Raw genomic sequence first — 19,627 nt, 5'->3', positions numbered from 1 at the left:
CACAGAACGTAATATATTTCAGGGAATATTTTTTAGCTTTTTAGTAGTTTACAGAAATGATAAAAGCAGATGTAATATTATATAAGAAAAACTGTAACAAATTAGAGTTTGAAAAAGATTTCTTTTATTAGAGTTAAAAGATATGGCTTTGGTGGTTTTTTGTAAAAAATATTTAAAAATATAAGTAACCAAATGCGAGCATGTTCACTCATTTTCAATCTCATTATTATGAAAGTATAAAATATTTTGTTAATTAATTTTTTTTCCTTTTTACTATAGCAGCTAAAAACACATCCATTAGCATTGAAGTGCGTGGATAAATACTTGCGGATAAAAATCAAATTGGCTTCAAAGATCTTTGAGCGCCAACTAATATTTTCAAAAAGGTTCTGCCAATCGGAAGGAGAGGTTAAGATAAAATTGCTTCTCTATATCCTTAACCATCAAGTAGTCAACATAAGATTACTTTGAATAATTTCATTATTTTATAATAAGTGGATTGTTAAATCATGATGCAAATAACTTTCATCAAAACATTGGTATTTAATTAAACACTCCAAAAATTCGTGTTTTTTTTTATTTTAACTTCCTTCTGAAACTTTTGGACGAAATGATATTCATTTTTTGTTTTATGATTATTTAAAGTTCATTTTTAATTCATTAAAAATAGAATGTTATGTTAAGAGTTCATTAAATTGCACATACTCTGTTAGTTTTTTGTTTAATAAAACTTAACAATAACGTATTTTTTGTTTTGAAACAACTTTTTGTTATTTTTTGTAAAACATGCTTTAGATTTGAATTTTATGTTTGTCCGTAAGAAAATTTCTTATTTAAAATCAATTTTTCCTCCACAGACGAAATAGTCTGGTTTTGGAACATTTATCATAATAATTCATAAATTTCTTTATCCCAAAGTTTGTAATTTCATATGTACTTAATTTCATATAAATTTTAACATAAACTCCTTTGATTATTATGAAAACAAAAGTTCGAGAAAATTTGTTAATGGTTTATTCGAAACTGGAAAAATACCTTATTAATTATTCAATACCCAATAATTATTCAACCAACAAGAATCACAAGCCACTCATCATCATTAATTGATAACACTTTTAACAACCGATTTTTTTAATAAGTAAAAAAGGTAATCATAAAAACCGATGTTTCCGATAATTTCCTAATATTTTGTGAATAAAAAAAGAAAAGCACGGAAAGTTTTTAATAAAAAATGACTAATCAAAAATAATAATTTAAATTCTTTCAGAAAACAATTATCGCTTATAGATCGGGACTATATTAACTTTAATGATAATATTAACACAATCAACAACAAATTTTTTTTTTAACATTTTACAAAGTGAATGATTTTAATTTTCTTTTAGGTGAAAAAGTCTTAAACGACAAAGGAATATCATCTCCTTGGTTTACAAGAGGTCTTTAAAAATTGTCAAAAATTAGGCAGAAGCTATGCATTAAATACTTAAAATCGAAATCAGAAAAACATAAATAAAATTCTAAAACTTATAAAAACTTATTTAAAAAGCTTCGCAAATGCAAAAAAAAGTTACTACCCAAACTTGCTTAATAAATATAAGCATAACTCAAAACGCGTCTAGCAAATCTTAAAGAAGATGTCTGGAAAACTTAAACCAAATAAAAGTTCGCTACTAAATTTTATAAAAATTGACGACAAATTAATAAATGACTTAAATAATATTGTATTTGAATTAAACAAGGTTTTCACAACAATCAAACCAAAATTAAGCTATAGTTTTCCATACATTTCCATACAAAATAAATCAGTTGATGAGTTTGAAACACCAATAAATTCTAATCTAAATTTTACTGAGTTAACTTTTAATGAATTTGAAGTTGCTTTTAAGTCATTAAAAGAAAACCTTAAGAAAAAAGCAAAATAAAAACTATATTTATAAAAAACATCATTTAAAGTTTAATATCGACCAGAAAAGTATAAATTTGCTACATCTTTTTTATTTCATAAATTTCTTTTTCATAAACTTGCTACTTCTTTTTCATTTCAAATGTCCATAAATCCTTTCTTAATGTTCATGATTAAGAAAGGATTTATAAGTTTTTGTCTGGAAAACTTGCATAATTTTTTGAAAATCAAACTCATTTTTGCTGTGTCTTAATTACTTTGAACATATTATGAATAAGTTTTTGGACTAGAGTTAATGTTAAGTCATCTTTCCAAAGAAATGTACTAGAAGGTTCATAATAGTCTCATTTTAAAGCCGTGCTTGAATTGTATTAAAAAATTTAAGCACGTTTGTTCAACGAAGTTACTTTTAAGTCATTAAAACGAAATAAAGTAACTGAGTATGATGATATTGTGAGTTGATTCCTACGATGTTATAAAAGATAATTTTTATGAAATCTGCAGAGCATCTATTGCACAAGGTTATTTTCCAGAAACTAAAAATTGCAAAACTAATTCCAATCTTTAAGACAGGGTACAAATATAACAAATTATCGCCAAATTTCAGTTCATCCAGTTTTTTCAAAACTTTTAAAAAGAATAATGTATAACCAAACCTCCTCTTATCATATTGAAAATGTATTTCATTGGTTTTCATACAAAAACCATTTGGGATTTAAAAATAATAATTCAACCGAGCATGCCATTTTTCAACTTACGCGCAAAATAACTGACTCTTTTAAAACTCTTGTTTTACACTAGAAGTGTTCATTGATTTGTCTAAAGCACTTGATACCGTCAATCATCAACTCCTGTTAAAAAAAACTAATGCCTTATGGTATAAAAGATAAAACCCTGTTGTGGTTCAAAAGTTATCTTACTAACCGAAAACAGTTTGTTTAAAATAAAGTTTCTGTATCTCACCTATTAATGATTATAACATGTGGGGTTCCACAAGGATCCATACTTGGTCCACTCATTTTTATAAATATATAAATGATCTTAAATCATCAAACTTAACAACAATAAGTTTTGCAGATCATACAAGTTTGTTTTTGTCTCTTAAAGATATTAATATACTTTTTACTAATACGACAAATGAATTTAAAAATGTTGCTGTTTGGTATAAAATACCTTATCTCTTAATATAGAAAAAACTAAATGTTTTTTAAAAAACATAAACTGCCCCCAAAAAACAGAAATTGCCAGACCATTTTAACTGATAGTATAGTAATAAAAAGAGAAAAAATTATGGAAAAAATCGGAGTATATATTGATGAAAATCTTGGATAAATCATATTGATAATACCTACAATAAAATTGCTAAATGCATCAGAATTCTCTATAAAGCAAAAAATATATAATTTGTAAACACTATTTAACACAATTTAATATTATTCATTTATACATTTTCATATATTCCATACGAATATATGAAAATGTATAAATGGCATACGGTGCATAAACAGCTAAGAGATTTGTTTCCAAAATTCTCCTTTGAACCCCAATATTTTTTCTATTCATGTTCGCCCCGTTGTCATAATCCTGACCCCTACAATTGTTCAATTCCAGTCCGTATTTATTTAAAACATCTATAACAACATTAGTGAGTCTTTCACCAGTTGACTCATTGACAGACAAAAATTCTATGAAATGTTCTTTCACTGATATGTTATCGTCATTTGATGAAAATCAACAAATCGTATTGTCAGTGAAAGTTGCTCTAAATGAGTAATGTCCTGAGTACAGTCAACTATAATGGAATAATATTTCGGTTTCTTTGTGCGCGATACAATCTCTGACTTCATTTTGTACCTATCAGCTCTATTAATTCATTATGTATATCTATTCCGCAGTAGTGGTCTGAAACATTACCTTTCGTAGCTAACCGCAAGCGCTCCAGCATAACTGGATCAAATTTGGCTAAAAGTTGCACTGAGCCCAAGAACTTTCCATTGTTAGGCGTATATAGTTTATCGGACGTACCTCTGAACGCCATATTGTTTTCAACAAAATAAAGTGTAATATGCATCAATCTAGACAAAACATTATTCCATCTTGTTGTTTCTTTTCAAATCAAATGTTGCTCTTGGCAGTCTATTGTTTTCTCTGTTTTTGATCGTAGTTCAGTGTCGATCAATGAAAGGTAAAACTTCTTATGAGAAATGCTATTCTCATGAATTTTTAACATTTCTGACAAGTGTTTCCAGTTGTTATATCCTTCAGATACTAAACTCGACGTTGATTTACTATCAAATAGCCGGCAACAAAAACAATAAACTCGATCCTTAGAAACGGAATAGATAAACCAACGACGCTGAATTGTTTCGTTGTTTGCAAGTTTTTTGTGAAATGACAATTAGAGAAATGCCGGCCTGTATCATTCTTTGGATAATTATCAATGTGAGCTTGTACTTGGCAGTTAGATATTACATGATCAATAACTTTGATTTTTCGAATGAAGTTCATAAGGCTGGATCCGATATATTTATGAAAACAGTGCTTAAGTCATCTGGAATTTGTATGCACATCGCCAACGGAGTTTGTTGCACATCGCCATCGCAAATAGAAATTGTAGTTTTAGCGCAACTTATCTCATCACTACAAGAAACTTCGTCCACAATATCTTCAATAACTATCTGATATACTGATGCATTCGTTGCTATTCCAGATGTAGATGTCACATTCTGGTCTTGATTTTTCGTTGTGATATATTTCTCTATATTCATAAACTTTTTTGTTTTTTGAAATTCTTTTTCTTTTTCTGCCTTCCGTTTTCTATATTCTGACCCAAATGGTTTTCTTTTAATAAGATCAACGTATTCAGACATTTTGCAAAAAATTAAGTACATCTCTGTAAATCCAAATATATTTAAACATATATTACCACAATTAAACTTCGTTAAAACGCTATTTGAGCAAGAGAATTTTTTAATTGCGTAATTGCAGCGCAACGCTTAATGGTTTATGACCCCTATTAGTGTTAAAAACTCAACATCGATTGGTTAATTACTAATTTAATGTTTTTAGTTTAACTCGTAAAATTTATTTGTAGAGTTTTCTTGACTTTTTTTTTAATATGGTATATTTTTAACAAGTATAAATAAGTACTTACAACTATGTAACTTTTCTTTTCGTTCGTAGACAATAATAAAAGACAATAATAAGTTTTTAAGTAAAATAATAGTACTATTAAATAAATAAAATGAGATCCGATCTCGACCAATATAATGATTTTGCGCTAAATTTTGCCCCTTTATATTCGGTACCCCGGGCCATCACCCAACCAGGCCCTACCCTAACGCCGCCACTGTATATATATATATATATATATATATATATATATATATATATATATATATATATATATATATATATATATATATATATATATATATAAAATTTTCTTGTGATTCATAACAGTTATAATATATACAGTTTCGGACAAAACGAGTAATGCTAATTTAGTTTCTTTATATAAACGTGCTGCATTTTTTCAATTTAGAGAAATAACTATGTAACTGTTTAGAGACAAAGTTCTTCAAGTTTCTTCTATGCATCTTCGAGGCATAGATTCGATCAGGTGATCAATGAAACTTTGTGGAATCGCTGCCCAGGCCTTTTGGATTTGTTCAAACAGTTGATCCTTATTACGAACATTATTAGGGTTGAGATCCGGAGATTGAGGCGGCCAATCGATCACCGATAGGTGGTTGTCTTGAAACCACTGTTTGACTACTTTTGCAGTGTGTTTCGGATCGTTGTCTTGCTGAAAAACCCATTTTATTGGCATATTCCATTCAGCATGAGGTAACATAACATCTTTCAGAATATTTTTATACATGAAACGGTCCATTATTCCATCGTTTCGATGTATTGGACCTACACCGTTAGAAGAAAAACACCCCCAGACCATTACATTGCCTCCACCATGCTTCACGGTCTTATGGCAGTAACGTAAATCGAGGCGTTTACCGGCCGGTCGACGTACACGGCAAATGCCATCGCTCCCAATGATGTTGAACTTCGATTCATCACTGAACAGGACAGTTCGCCATTTCTGCACATTCCAGTCAATATGAGATGTAGCAAACAGGAGCCTTTTCTTCTGGTTTTTTAGTGAAATCAGCGGTTTCTTTGCAGGGCGTCGAGAAAACAATCCGGCTTCAACAGCATGTCGTCTGATTGTTCGGTCCGATACAGGCAGCTCTAATTGCTTTTGTATCTCGACTGATGATATCCAGGGATCCTTCTTGACGGATCTGACGATCATAGAATCCTCTCTAGAAGTGGTGGAACGCGGTCTTCCACCTTTGTTATCTGCTGCCAACTTCCCCGTAGAACGATATTTGGAACATAGTCTTGGTACGGTCCATTTTTTCACGCGATATTTATCACAAATAATTTTTTGTGACATTCCACTTACGTAATCGCCAATAATTTTCTTTCTTAGTTCCAATCCAAGACTGTCGGGAGCCATTTTTGCACTTGAAGTCATAAAAATAATAAAAATAAATAATCACGCTTCTCAAGGCTTACCGTGTTACATTTTCCTTGTGATGATACAATAATGCTCTGTGGAACACAACGTCTTGGTTGGATGTGGACTGTATTGATGTAATGAAACACTTGTTGTATTTCACTTCTTGTATTGATGTTCTTCGATAAAGCACTTTGATAAAACTCACTTCGATAAACTGTCTTGATAATACTGACTGATTGACTTCCATATACTGACTGAATTACATGTCGATTTACATGTCTCTTATATAGTAAAATGAACCTGTGTGAACCTGTTCTGGAAGATTCTAGATGCTTCTTTTCGATGCTTCTGGAAGCTTCTGGATGCGTCTAAATGCTTCTGAATGTTTCTGGATACTTCTGGATGCTACTGGATGCTACTGGATGCTTCCAGATGCTTCTTCTGGAAACTTCTGGAAGCTTCTGCATGCTTCTGGAAACTTCTGGATACTTCCTTTAATTATTAAAAAATTTCCGTGACGTTGACACGGACCAGACTTTATATATATTATTATATATATAGAAAATTATATATATATATATATATATATATATATATATATATATAATTTTCTGGTGATTTATAACAGTTATAATGAGTACCAATAAACTATTTAAAAAATCTTTTTGATCAAATACTCGCTATGTATCTGCTGGACATAAGGTGATTATTTTTTCAATGACAATAATGTTAGATACATCAAAAGAGATTTTTCTTCGGTATGTTGCCTCAATATTATGCCATAAAGAGTTAGTTTAGCAAATATCTGCAAGACTCTTAACGGTTTAAAAATGGTTCAAAATCGTTGGGTTGATAATATCAAGAAACTAGAGAAACTTCCAATTAAAAACGAAGAGTTCGGTTAAGGGGGTTATCTAAAGGTTGGCTTGACAACGAATTTGTGGCTAAAAAGTTCAGGAAGTTCTCAAAATTTTTTACTTATATTAAACTGTTTATACTTACTTTAAATTGATATTTTCAGATTGGTTTGAAATATTGTGTTAAAATTCTCAGCATTTGCAATAATCACTTAGATTTATAGACTGAACTAAAATCAAGACTCTAACTTTACATTGCTCAATTTTTTTTATTTTTTCAACCCTTTTTTTAAAAAAGTAAAATAAGTAATGGTAAATTTTAATGAGTCTATTATATTAACTTTAATAATTTTAAGTATGACGAATAATTAAAAAGTAGTTCAAAGAGCAAAACTATTATGAAGAAATCAAATTTTGGTCTCAGTGTTTTAAATTTTTGTTTCAGTGTTTCAAATTTTGGTCTCAGTGTTGCAAATTTTGGTCTCAGTGTTGCAAAAACTTATGAAGTAAGCAATGAACTTTATTTTAATTTAGGAACTAGATATTGTTAACGATGTTACCTGTGCAAAACTGAGAAAAAGATATATTATGTTTGAGTTTTATACTTTGTTCGTTTTTACTTGTTATGCCTTAGCATCAGATTTAAGTTTTTTTTTTTTTAATTTTCAAAAAATTCATAAAGTATTAAGATTATTTTCATAAACTCTCATTAATAATCATAAACAATAATGTAGAGATTTTATTTAAAAGTGGTATATTAAAATTGATCTTTTTCCCCAATAAGACAAACACATCAAAAAATTATTCATTTTTTAAAAGTAAACAGAAGGCAGAACAAAAATTTTAGAAAGAACAAAAGAACAAAGAACAAAATATACATTGTAATGATTTTGTTTAAATTATATAGGGAAGAGTGGAGAGAAGCGGAACATTCCAAAAATTCCAATTAGAAGAGGTCTCTTATCAACCTTAACTAATATAAACAATGAGATTTCTTTCCCTCTTTTTAGTAGACACCGCTTTGTCTTCCTGCGTGTGGTAAAAACCACATTTTTGAAACTTACCCCTAAAGAACAATTTTTTGAGGGATGAAGTCGGACAAAAATTATTTGATTCCTATTTCTCCCAGATTACTTTTTTGTAATTATATTGTGAAAACTTTTCAAGTATTTTGACGAAGTATACTTAGTTTACAATTTTAATAGTTTTTAACGAATAATTTATGTTATTATGTTGTTAATTACTCGCTTGTCCCACTTCAACCCATACCTTTCCCATTTTACCCCAACGGAATGGTTCTTCTTAAATTAAACAAATATATACTTTATTATAACCTGCAGTCAATCTTAGAGGATGGAATTAGTGGCCAAAATGATGCTTTATTTATTAAAACTTGTTTAGTACAATACATACATTATGTAAAAAAGATAATAAAATTATTCTAGAAATATATTTGAATGTCCCACTTCTTACGACTCTTCCCTACTAGTAAAACTTTATTTCTTAAATCATTATGTATTAGAGGTTGCTTATATTAGCAAAAAAAAATTCGAGTGTCCATTTTCGATAAGTTTACAGAAAAAATTTTAAATCTTTAACTTTAAAGATCTATTTATTACTATGGAACTTTTCTAGGTCCTAAAGTTCATTTAAAACTAATGAAAAGTCACTTTCTAAGTGACTTCTTATAAGTTTTAATATTTAATGGACATAAGTATACGGCATATAAGAACAAAATAAAGATTTTATTTCTTAAATCATTATTATTGATTCTTTTTGTTTCTCTCAAAACGCAATTGTCTCCTACTAATCGTAAAGCGAATTATCCAAAATTCTTTTTGTTATTTTTATTCAATAAAATCGATTAAGTCACCGTTTTCGTTTTTCTTAAAAAAAAAAATCTGTGTCGTTCTTAATAATAAGATTTTTGTGTTGTTCTTAAAAATAAAATTTTTAGAGGTTGTTCTTAAAAATAAATGTGCATGTTTTTATGCTAAAAAAATTGAGAATTTTCAAAAAAATTTTCACTTTCTAAAGTTATAAAACAATTTAATAAAAAATGTTAGTTGCTATTAGTTTCGTATTTAAGATTTTATAACCTATCTCGTTTTTTTCGTTTTTTTTCTGACCTTTTTTTTCTACCGAATTTGGGTAAGGGATTTTTAGCTTTGTGATCAATTGTTTTTTGTAATCCTTTGTAACGCCTATCCCATTGTTCGTTTACTTTTCTAAGTTCTTCAGTGTCTTTGACATTTACATTAGACTCTTCTTTAGCTTGATCACTGAATTTTAATTCAGGCAAAATTTTCTTATGCAAATTTTTTTCTCGCAGTGCAGCAATAGTCGACGGAGATGTACCCGATAAAATTAGATATTTCAACAGCTGTTGAACACCCCCTTTTTCTAACACCTTGCGCGCTTGTGAACGAGTTAAGGTAGGCTTAAGTAAACCGTGCTTTTTGCTTGCAGATTTTTCTGCTAGCTTAGTTATCTTCAATAAATCTCTTATGTCACCGACATTGAGATCACTTGCTGCCAAAAGGTTAGGTGGATCTTTATCGAGTCTTATTGACGGAAGCAAAACTGTATGATCTTTATCAAATGATGATTGTAATTTTTGAATATCGGAAGATAAGGTTTTTTCAAGATCGTACTTTTCTTTGTTGCTTAGGTTTTCAAGAGCTGTACGCTCTTTCTTTTCAATGAGTTCTTTTAATTGTCCGGATTTAATTGCCTCTTCGTCATTTCCTTTAATAACAGTGGAAGGAATTGGAAACTTTCTTTCTTCTTCTTCTTTTTTCAAAAACTGATCAGCCATTTGAAGATCTTTTTCTGCTAAAGACATTTCTGGTTTACTGTGGCTAATTAATGATTCTTCTTGACCAAACAAACTTGGCATTAGTAATCTAAAAAAAAAAACTTATTATGGGTTGTTTACTGATAAAATTTACACGAACGACATCAGGATGTATTTTGTCATATCCAAAAATATCAGAGAATAATATTTTGTCATCTATCTAAAATATCAGAAGTTTAAAACGTCATGACAAAGTGATGTGATTTGATTTTTTTTTTTAAACGTTCTTACCAATGCAAAATGCTAAACTTTGCATTTAAACTTATATCTATAAAATTTTTGCTTCGTTGTAGTGCATAAGTCAACTACTCTGTGGGCATTTATAAATAGGTTGTGTCAAAGCATGCATTATTTGTTGGCTGATACACAAAATATTTCAACTACATTTATGCCTAAAACTTTCATACTATTCAAACCATTTAGAAAAGTTCAAAAATAACCACCTGAGCTGGTATCTTATATCTTGCACTTCTGAGGTAATTTCAGAAAATACTATAGATTGAATTAGTATAGAAAACTCTAAACTTATTTAAAATATTAATTTCACGACTACCCGAACTTAAAGCATGGTTTAACTTTAATGGGAAAGATAATTAAACGATAGCCTTTTTTATTAAGTTGCCGAATATTCGTGACACCAATACTTAAAACAACTACCATGGATAGTACCAGATACTTAAAGAAAAACAAATTGCAAAAAAAGCTGGAGTGTCTTAAGACACTACCTACATTGTTAAGGTCAACATTTTAAAGGGTGAAAGCAACGAAAAACGCAGAAATATTTATTGTGTTTGTTTTAAAGCCAAAATACTAAAACATCCAACAGATTCCATGAAATAAACATCAAATATTGTAAATTTAGCCCACAAACCATAAAAATGGCTGACGTGGTATTAAAGTATCCTAACAACTGGTCACGGTCTAAGGTAAAAATAGTCATTTGAGTCAAATACTTATTTCAATTCATGAGGGAGTTGTAGCTACAGATAAAAGCTTCTTGATTTTTAAAAACCTGATGAAAAAAAAAAGAAGCTAATGTTTTTTTTTAGGGCCCTATGGTACATAATTTTTCCATGGCTGAAGGTGAACTGAATCCTAATAATAACTATGTGTATCTTAAAATGATGCTTCATTTTAAAATACGGCAAAGGTGGCCATATTGAATAAAATGTTTTTAGGCGACTCTATATACATTTGTTAAACTTTAACATTTTATTTGATATGGTCACCTTTGTCGTAGTTTGAGATAAAGCAGCATCCTGAGTTACACATAGTTATTATTGGGTTTATTAGTTACTATTAAGTATATAATGTTAATTTGATGTCGTTTGGTCGGTTATTAAAAAATAAATTATTGAGCATGCTTTGATTTTTTAAGTTTTCTAATTTTAATTTTGCTACCTTTAACTTAAAAATGGTTTAACTTAAAAGTAAAAATAAGTGTGTTAATACAAATTATTTTGTAAATAAAAACATAAAAAACCGAACCTTATATCTGAAATGGTTTTAGCATGAGTTATTGGTATTGTTACTGGAGTTTCTTTCGAATCTGCTTCAAAAAGTTTTGTGAGTGACTCAATTTCATTTTTAATTCCTAGATCTGTTTTAATAATGTTGCCAAGATCTTCGACATCTTCTCTAAATGGATCATCTGGAGATGGATTTATAGGTGGGAGTTGCTTTGTATACTCACGAAGGCTATCATCTGCAGCATAATTTACTTGATGAGGTTGCTTTAAATACTCTTGTAGAATATCGTGTTTGAGTTCAGTTGATGTGGTATAAGGTGTCATTGTTGTTTCAGTAGTTAATACAGTGTGAGTTGTTTCAGTTAACGGTATTGTTGTCGTTGTAGAGGTTATCAGATTAAAAGATGTAGGTTTAAATTTTGTTGACGTTGTTTTTTCCCATTGTGTCATATTGCTTGCGTAAAAATTTGATGAACTCAATTTATCTTTAGAAGTTGGTGGAGGGTTAGTCGGAGGAGGACCAGCAACGGCTCTATCATTAAAATCCCGTGCCTGACTTAATGATGGAGGTCGTTCAGGATAAATAACCTTTTCGGTGTTTTCAGCATGTTGAATTACCCCCATAGTATTAGACGGTTCATTTTGCAATTTAGTCTCAAATGATTCAGCCTTTAGTTTAGTTTCAGCACCAGGAAAATTAGTTTGTACTAAGTTATCAAGCATATTACCACCGTTGTAATAAGTAGGCATGTATATACCATTTTCCAACTTGTATAAAATAGTTCCTGGAACAGTCACTTTTTGGTATTTTATTGGAACATAATGTTTCCCATCCCAATATAACAAATCATCTTCTTTATTTTCTGGATCTATTTGCGCATTTGGAGTTAGAGGAACATAAGTTTGTCCATTAATTTCTATTGGTTTTGAAAAAAATTCCGTTTTAAAAGTTGTTGTTTTTATTGTCACAGGAACCAGAGGAAATTGTTGAGTTGTTTCCATATATTTAGGTTGTTGTGTTGGAAAAAATATTATCTTTTCTTTATTTAATATTTGGGAATTAATTGATTCTTTTGATTTAAATTCTATTGGTGTCGATTCCGTTGATTTAAATTCTAATGGTGTCTTTTCAGTTAAAATTTCAGGTGATCCATTCCAAATATCGAGAATTTTTTGCACCTCTTTGTTTGTTACTATTGCAGGTGTTCTAGTAACAACTGGTTCTTCCTTCGCAAGATCTGTTTTTATAATTTCTCCTAGCCGGTCGGTTTGAGTCGGTACAGCAGCTGATTCTGGAAATGTATCTACTGCAGCTGGATGAAATTCCGTTTGGAAATTTTGTGATTGACTTTGAAGTGAACTTAATTGGGAATTTTGAGATTGAATTAGGGACAGTTCTTCAGATAAATCAGTGGGCACAAATGTTGCTCCGTTCCAACGGTATCGAGAAGTACTTGATAAACCTCCACCTTCGTTACTATGCAAATATGATGTTGACGGTTCGTTTTCTGACAAAGGTACAAATGTTGCCCCATTCCAAACGTACTGTCGAGTAGAAGCTTTGTCTGTTTTTAATTTAGACTGATTCATTGGACCGAGACTTTTCCCACTATATAAAAATGGGTTTGGTTTATCTTTAAAATGATAGTTGTCTTTATTATTAATACCAGTCATTATCAGTTTTGCCAAATTTAAATCTTCTGTTGCAAGTTTTTTACGAGACGCAAGCTTCACTCTTCTTAATTGATGATCGTCTTTAGTTGATGTTAGAGTCATCATTTTTGACCAAAGAGATGGAGAAGAATGCCTCATTTCTGACCTTTTGTTATTAGTAGAAACCATATGACGTAACAAGCTAAGATCTTTATTGGAAAATACTGGTACAAGAGGAGGTTCATTATTAGCCTCTTTATCATTGTTAGTCTGTTTGTCTTCAGAATCTTTTATGAAAGATTTTATGTTGTTAAATTGATTAGCTTTTATTTGCTTTGTTTCATAACTTAACTTTTTTAAAGCTGTATGCTTTTTTTTATCTTTCATTGCTGAAGTTTTTTTAGATAAGTTATTTGTTTTACGAACAGTGTGGTTTGCAGCATAATAACTTTTATCTGCGGTCTGAGGAGTACTATTTTTATTCCATTCTTTTGTGTTATTAATTATTGTGTTATTTAACTTAGAAATAGTTGATGTTGTTGGCAACAATGGTAAAGTTTTAGCAACAATGCTGCTTTTAATACTTTGTCCTATTTCTCTTAAAGTATCGGTTATGTTACGCAATTCTTGCTCAACATTTAAAGAATCAAGAGTTCGCGTTTGTAAATCAAATACCTGCTTTGTGTTGTTTTTTGTAGTTTTAACTGTAAGGTTTTCATCTTTTGTATTTTCTTCATTGAATTGTTGCGTAATAATTGAAATATTGGTGGCTTGTGGTGTAATACTGTTGATAGCGTGTGTTGTGATATTGTCTAAAACAATATTTTTTTGGTCAAAATTATCTTTTGGTAAACTGTGAACAAAAGCTGTTGTTTCATTTAAACTTTTTCCGTTATCAAATTTAGCTACGTTGTCTCTAGTTGTGGTTATTTTTAGGTCTTCAATATCAATCTCTTTTGTGCCAAAATTGCGTGTTTTGGTTACTTTGGTAATATCAATTTGTCTTTCATTTGTTTTATTATTGACTAGTTTATCAACAGCTTCATAAGATTCATTTTCGTTAAAAGAAGTTAACATTGGCACATAACTTTTGTTATCTCTAGTATTTGAAGATTTATTTGAGTTATTTTTTTGAGATGGTGGTTGACTTAACTTATCTGTTAACTTGTTCGAGGTTTTGCTTGTACTACGGTTATCAGTTGGAGTATCGTTTAAAACTTCGAACTGTTTTTGGACTTTATTTTTTAACTGATTCTTTGGAGTTACTTTTAATATATCGTAAGCTGCATCCATAATATTCTTTTTATAAAATTCAGTTTGAGTGTTTTTCTCTCCTTTGATTTGTTTGTCTTCTTCATATGATTTTTCAACGTCACCTACACTTGTCATACTTTTGTCGCCATTAACATTTTCTAGGTCCGGTTCTTTTGTCTTATTTAAAATGTAAAAAGATTTCGGATTCCATGTTTGATCTCTATTAGAAAAGATATAAGGTAAATATATATTTTTTTACGTAACTTAGGAGAGAGTAGGGTAAAACAATCCCTTAGGGCGAGATTGACCCTTTCCTACACTTTACTTAGACAACAGTTATTGTAAACGTTATTGTAAAATATTGTGAGGCAGATTATAAACATTTAGAAAAACTGTTATTTTTTTTCTGTATGTTATAGCTTACAATAGCCCTAACTTTTTGATTCAAATTGTCAATCAGAGTTTCTAATTAAAAAAAAAATTAATAGCCTTTTGACGGTGACTTGGGATCAAATGATAATTCCATTTAAAAAAATTGCATTTAAAATAGATTTTTGTTTTGCTTTCTGTTTTTTTCTTTCGTGCATGCTATATTAATTTTAATTTATGTTTGATTAAATATAATAGCTTTGTGTAAAAGTTACATCAAATATAGGGGAAGGTTGCACAAGATGAGCGGATTCCTAAGATGGTATAACCTCTTTAATGGGTAAGCTACTGATTTTTTTGCGAATTTTTTGGTTAAGTATATTCATACAAGTTCAATGGTGTTATTTATTTTAATTACTTGGTTGTATAGTTAATATTCTTTAATTTTTTTATTGTTAAAAATAATTACCATACCTGTTATAATTTTTTATTATTCAATATTTTGTATTTACATCAGAACGAAACAAGATCATCAAAGATTTATTACATCCTCAATACTTTATGCTTATCTACTGCTAATTCCATTGGTTGTATGTGACAATACATAAGCTGTTGCCATGCTATTTAAATTATGATATTTCGGCTGCAAAGAATAATACGCTGTTAACATGATCAACTTTTGCAACCTTTCCCTGGTATTTGCAACATAAATGAAAATATAAAAAAAGCTCTTTCTAAAACTATTAGACAGTGCGAAAGCAAGATGTTTGTATGTAATTAAAGCAGCACAAATAAAATTAAAATTGTTTTGATAACAAGGCAAACAAGAAGTTTAATGCGTTTTGCAACAACTTAGTGTTACTTGAGGCACTTTATGGGTGTGTTGCATGGTGAAATGGTTTCTATTACATTTTCATGTCAAATGACATAACTACTTAATGAAATGTTTTGAGCACTAATAGTGCTTCTTAATAAATATACTTTTCAGCAATCACATAATATGTGATATATGTCTATGTAATATTTTGTAAAGAGACCCTTTTTTATCCTATTCTCCCCTATGATAGACAATATTTATATAACATAATATATATATATATATATATATATATATATATATGTATATATATATATATATATATATATATATATATATATATATATATATATATATATATATATATATATATATATATATACATATATACATATATACAATCCGAATAAAATTTACAAATGTTAAATTAATTTGATCAACTTATCTTACTTTGGAGTAACACAGTCGGGCCATGGTAATGGATAGGAGTCAGGGTAAGTTCCCCATCTTTGTGTAACTGGATTGCAAACATAGGCCCAAGCTTGAGGTCCATTTGGTACAAACCCAAAATTACACGATGGGGTGCAGTATTTTCCCAAAAGATGATCGCATATCATTCGACCATTGTTTGGAGGGGGATATTGTGGGCAAGTGAGATGTGAATCTAAAACGGTCAAAAAATTTGTTATAAAAATTTTTCAATTTTCCTTAATATTAATATTAAATTTTATTTTTATTAGTTTTTATTGAATATTATTATTTTTTAAACGTATGATAAGTTTGAGTTATAAAATTTAACAAACTCTTACCAAAAAATGCTGCAGTTGAAGCAAAAGCGAGGAAATAAAATATCTTCATGTGCTTATACCATGTAAAATGTCTTTAAAATGTGAGGTGTCTGTAGAAGTAACCATTTGATGGACACTTTTTTTTTAACAAACTGCAATTTAACCAAACTTTAAACCAATTCTGTAAATAATAAATTTATGTTAAAACATAAAACGTCATGTTAAAAATGCCTTTTAATATGACATCTAAAACAAAGTTTTATTTTTTATTAATAAATTATTTTTTGATAATTTATTATATTAACATTTTTTTTCATCATTTTTTTTTTTTTTTTTAAATTTTATTTTCGTGCATTTTTTAGATATTTAAACATTAGGATGAAATTAATTTTTTTCCTCTAAATCTCAACAATTGAAAGCCATTATTTTATCCGAGAAGTGATGCCTTTTTCACATCGTAAATTTTCAGTTTTGAATTTTGAACTACTGAAAACGTTTAGAATATAAAATTAACACTAATCTAATAATATCTAGTCAAATAACTACCAATCCTAATAATCAGTTAGATCGAGACATTTTCTGGATAAAATCAATAGAAAATATAAAGAAAAGTTTTCAGTTAGTAGAGGTTTTACTCAACGCAAAAGCTTCTTTTATCTTCTTTTTCCATCATTTTCTTCATAAAGATCTTCATGATAGAAAAGAAAAGGAGAAGAAGATAGAAGAGAAGAAGAAAATAATATCAAAATTTTACAAATTTTTAGTCACTCTTGGTTACTCTTTTTCAAAACAGTTTAACAGGTTACTGAAGCAGCTGCTTTCGTTTAATGTTTTGACATAAGAGATAGATTTGTAAAAGCAAAGATGACAAATAAGAGACGGATTTGTGAACGCAAATATGACCAATAAACAGCATAATAATTAAAAAATAAAATAAATAAAAGCTTTACCACACCTTAAAATAAGACTTGAGCATTTTTATTTCAAATATGTAAATACAACTTAAATCTTAATTTAATGAAAATGTCAAATAATAAATTAATTTTTTTTAATTATTATTTTTGACGGTAATATTTTTATCCTTTTTAAGTGTCTTAATATAATTTTTTTTCTTCGTCAATTAAGACACAAAAGTTACCCATTGGGCACAGGACGTAAAAAAGACGTCTTTTAAACGTCTTTTGAACGTTTTGGACGTCTTTTAAACGTTCAAAAGACATCTTATTTAGGTCCTGTGCCCACTGGGTAGTAGTTCGATGAAATTAGTTAACACGCAAATGTCACCATAGTTACATATGTAATCTATCAACTTAATACTTCATATATTTTAAATGATTTTACAGGGCCGATGAGACGGTTTTTTAAAATAAGGGAGCATAAATTATTATTTATGCTCGGCCGAAACAGTTATATTCAGTAGAATATTTTGAAGTAAGTTTTCTTCATATATATGCTATTAATGAAATTTTAAAATCCAATATCTAGTAGACCTAAAGGTCTACTAAATATTAAATTTAAAAATTTTTTAAGATTCTAAATTATAGATTAAAAAACTTTTGTTATTATTATTGTTTATTCTTAGGTTTATTTAATCTGTAGTTTCACGACTAAATGAACCAATCCTTTACCAAGTTTGGCAATGTTAAATAAGTTTTTTGACTACCATTAATAAAGTTTTTTATAATTCTCATATTTAATTTTTTTTTTTTTTTTTTTTCAATGTAACTTTTGAAAGGTAATTAAGAACCATTAAATAAGAGACCAATTTCTTACCTGCAATTTCTCCTGCTAATTGCACGCAAGCCGCGGCTGGATACAAGCAACTTATTTTTTAAGCGCGGCTTATGCGCCTAAACAATAGGTATTTTTCTTACCTGGGTATTGAAGAAAAAATTTAAAACAACTGACAAACATATTTCAAATTCTTTTTTTTTTTAACATTATTTCTTTTTATTATTTTTTCTTCTTCTTTTTTTGATGTTTGTTTTTTTACAAAGTTCTCAAGTTCTACTTTGTTTGTTTTGAAAAGATTGAAACTTTTTGGTTGGCGTGTTGCATTCAAAACTATCGAACCGTGATAAACAGGTTTACTTGAGGGCAGAGAAAGAAAAACAAGAACAATTATGTAATTTCTTTATACCTATTAAAAATAAAACAAGATTATGTTTATTAATTTATAATTTTATTTCAAACTTCTAATTCGTTATTTTATTCCAAAACACAATTTTAGAAAAAAATCAGCCTAAAACAAAATGAAAATACATTTCATTTTGTTTTAATGTTTATAGCATTTTTTTTTTTTGTCATTTAACGATTGCGCTTAGAACGCCTCGAACATTTAATGGTCGAGCTTATAACATACATTTAATGATCGCGCTTAGAACGATTTATTGTAACTTTTAAATTGTGTTTAATGACAATCAAAGAATAAAAATGTTAAAGAAACATAAACAAAGAACACACTCAACTCAAATATAAACAGAAAATGTAAATATTCGGTTTATATTCGGTATATATACAAAAAAATTAAAAATTCGAGCACAATCTTTGCGAGTAGTATAAGTGTTTCGTTCATAATATTATTTAACATTGTGTGTTTCATTTTCGATTTTAAATATTAGGTCAAGAATTATAATAACTGAAATGTTTATTTTGCGCTTTGCGCCGGATAGAAATAATATTAATGTCAAAGTGTTTTAAAAGTCTTTTCAGAGTGTTTATTCGCATATTTTTTACGCGCAAGTAGGCTATACTTACTTTTTTTTTCTCGAAAGATAACTTCTTTCTTATCCAGGTCATTAAGATCGAGTACTTTTCACTGTGTTTTCCAGTTGGTTTCTTTGCCAATCTTTTAACAAGCTTATGACATTCCGTACCCATTCTTTCGTTTGTACCCAATACTAGAGGTGTCATACTGACTCACGAACTCGTTCACCGTATTTCTGTCTTTTTTTTTTTTTTTTTCCATGTTTTTTTGAATATAGATTTTTGTTAGTCATGTAATTGACATGCGTAACTCTTACTTTAAAAAATGCAAGTCTATTAAAAATAGAAAATATTATTTTAAATACTTTTAGAAAATAATGTTTTATTTTAATATTAATTAAAAATATTTAAAATAGGGTAGAGCGGGGCTAG

The 19,627-nt window shown here is 28.9% G+C and overlaps 1 protein-coding gene across 1 annotated transcript; it reads right to left on the bottom strand.

Annotated features, from left to right (window-relative positions):
• Window positions 1-9,267: 9,267 nt before the first annotated feature.
• Window positions 9,268-18,568, bottom strand: LOC124806039 (uncharacterized). Its single transcript, XM_065818476.1, has 5 exons — window positions 18,364-18,568; window positions 16,511-16,670; window positions 16,152-16,365; window positions 11,628-14,735; window positions 9,268-10,188 (listed from the first exon to the last, which is right to left on the bottom strand). The coding sequence occupies exons 2-5, from the start codon at window positions 16,557-16,559 to the stop codon at window positions 9,375-9,377; spliced, it is 4,185 nt and encodes a 1,394-aa protein (XP_065674548.1). The 5' UTR covers window positions 16,560-16,670; window positions 18,364-18,568; the 3' UTR covers window positions 9,268-9,374.
• Window positions 18,569-19,627: the final 1,059 nt, after the last annotated feature.

The sequence above is a fragment of the Hydra vulgaris genome, chromosome 14, assembly GCF_038396675.1.
Source record: "Hydra vulgaris chromosome 14, alternate assembly HydraT2T_AEP".
Taxonomy (NCBI): Eukaryota; Metazoa; Cnidaria; class Hydrozoa; order Anthoathecata; family Hydridae; genus Hydra; species Hydra vulgaris.
This window is presented reverse-complemented; position numbering and strand designations above follow the sequence as displayed.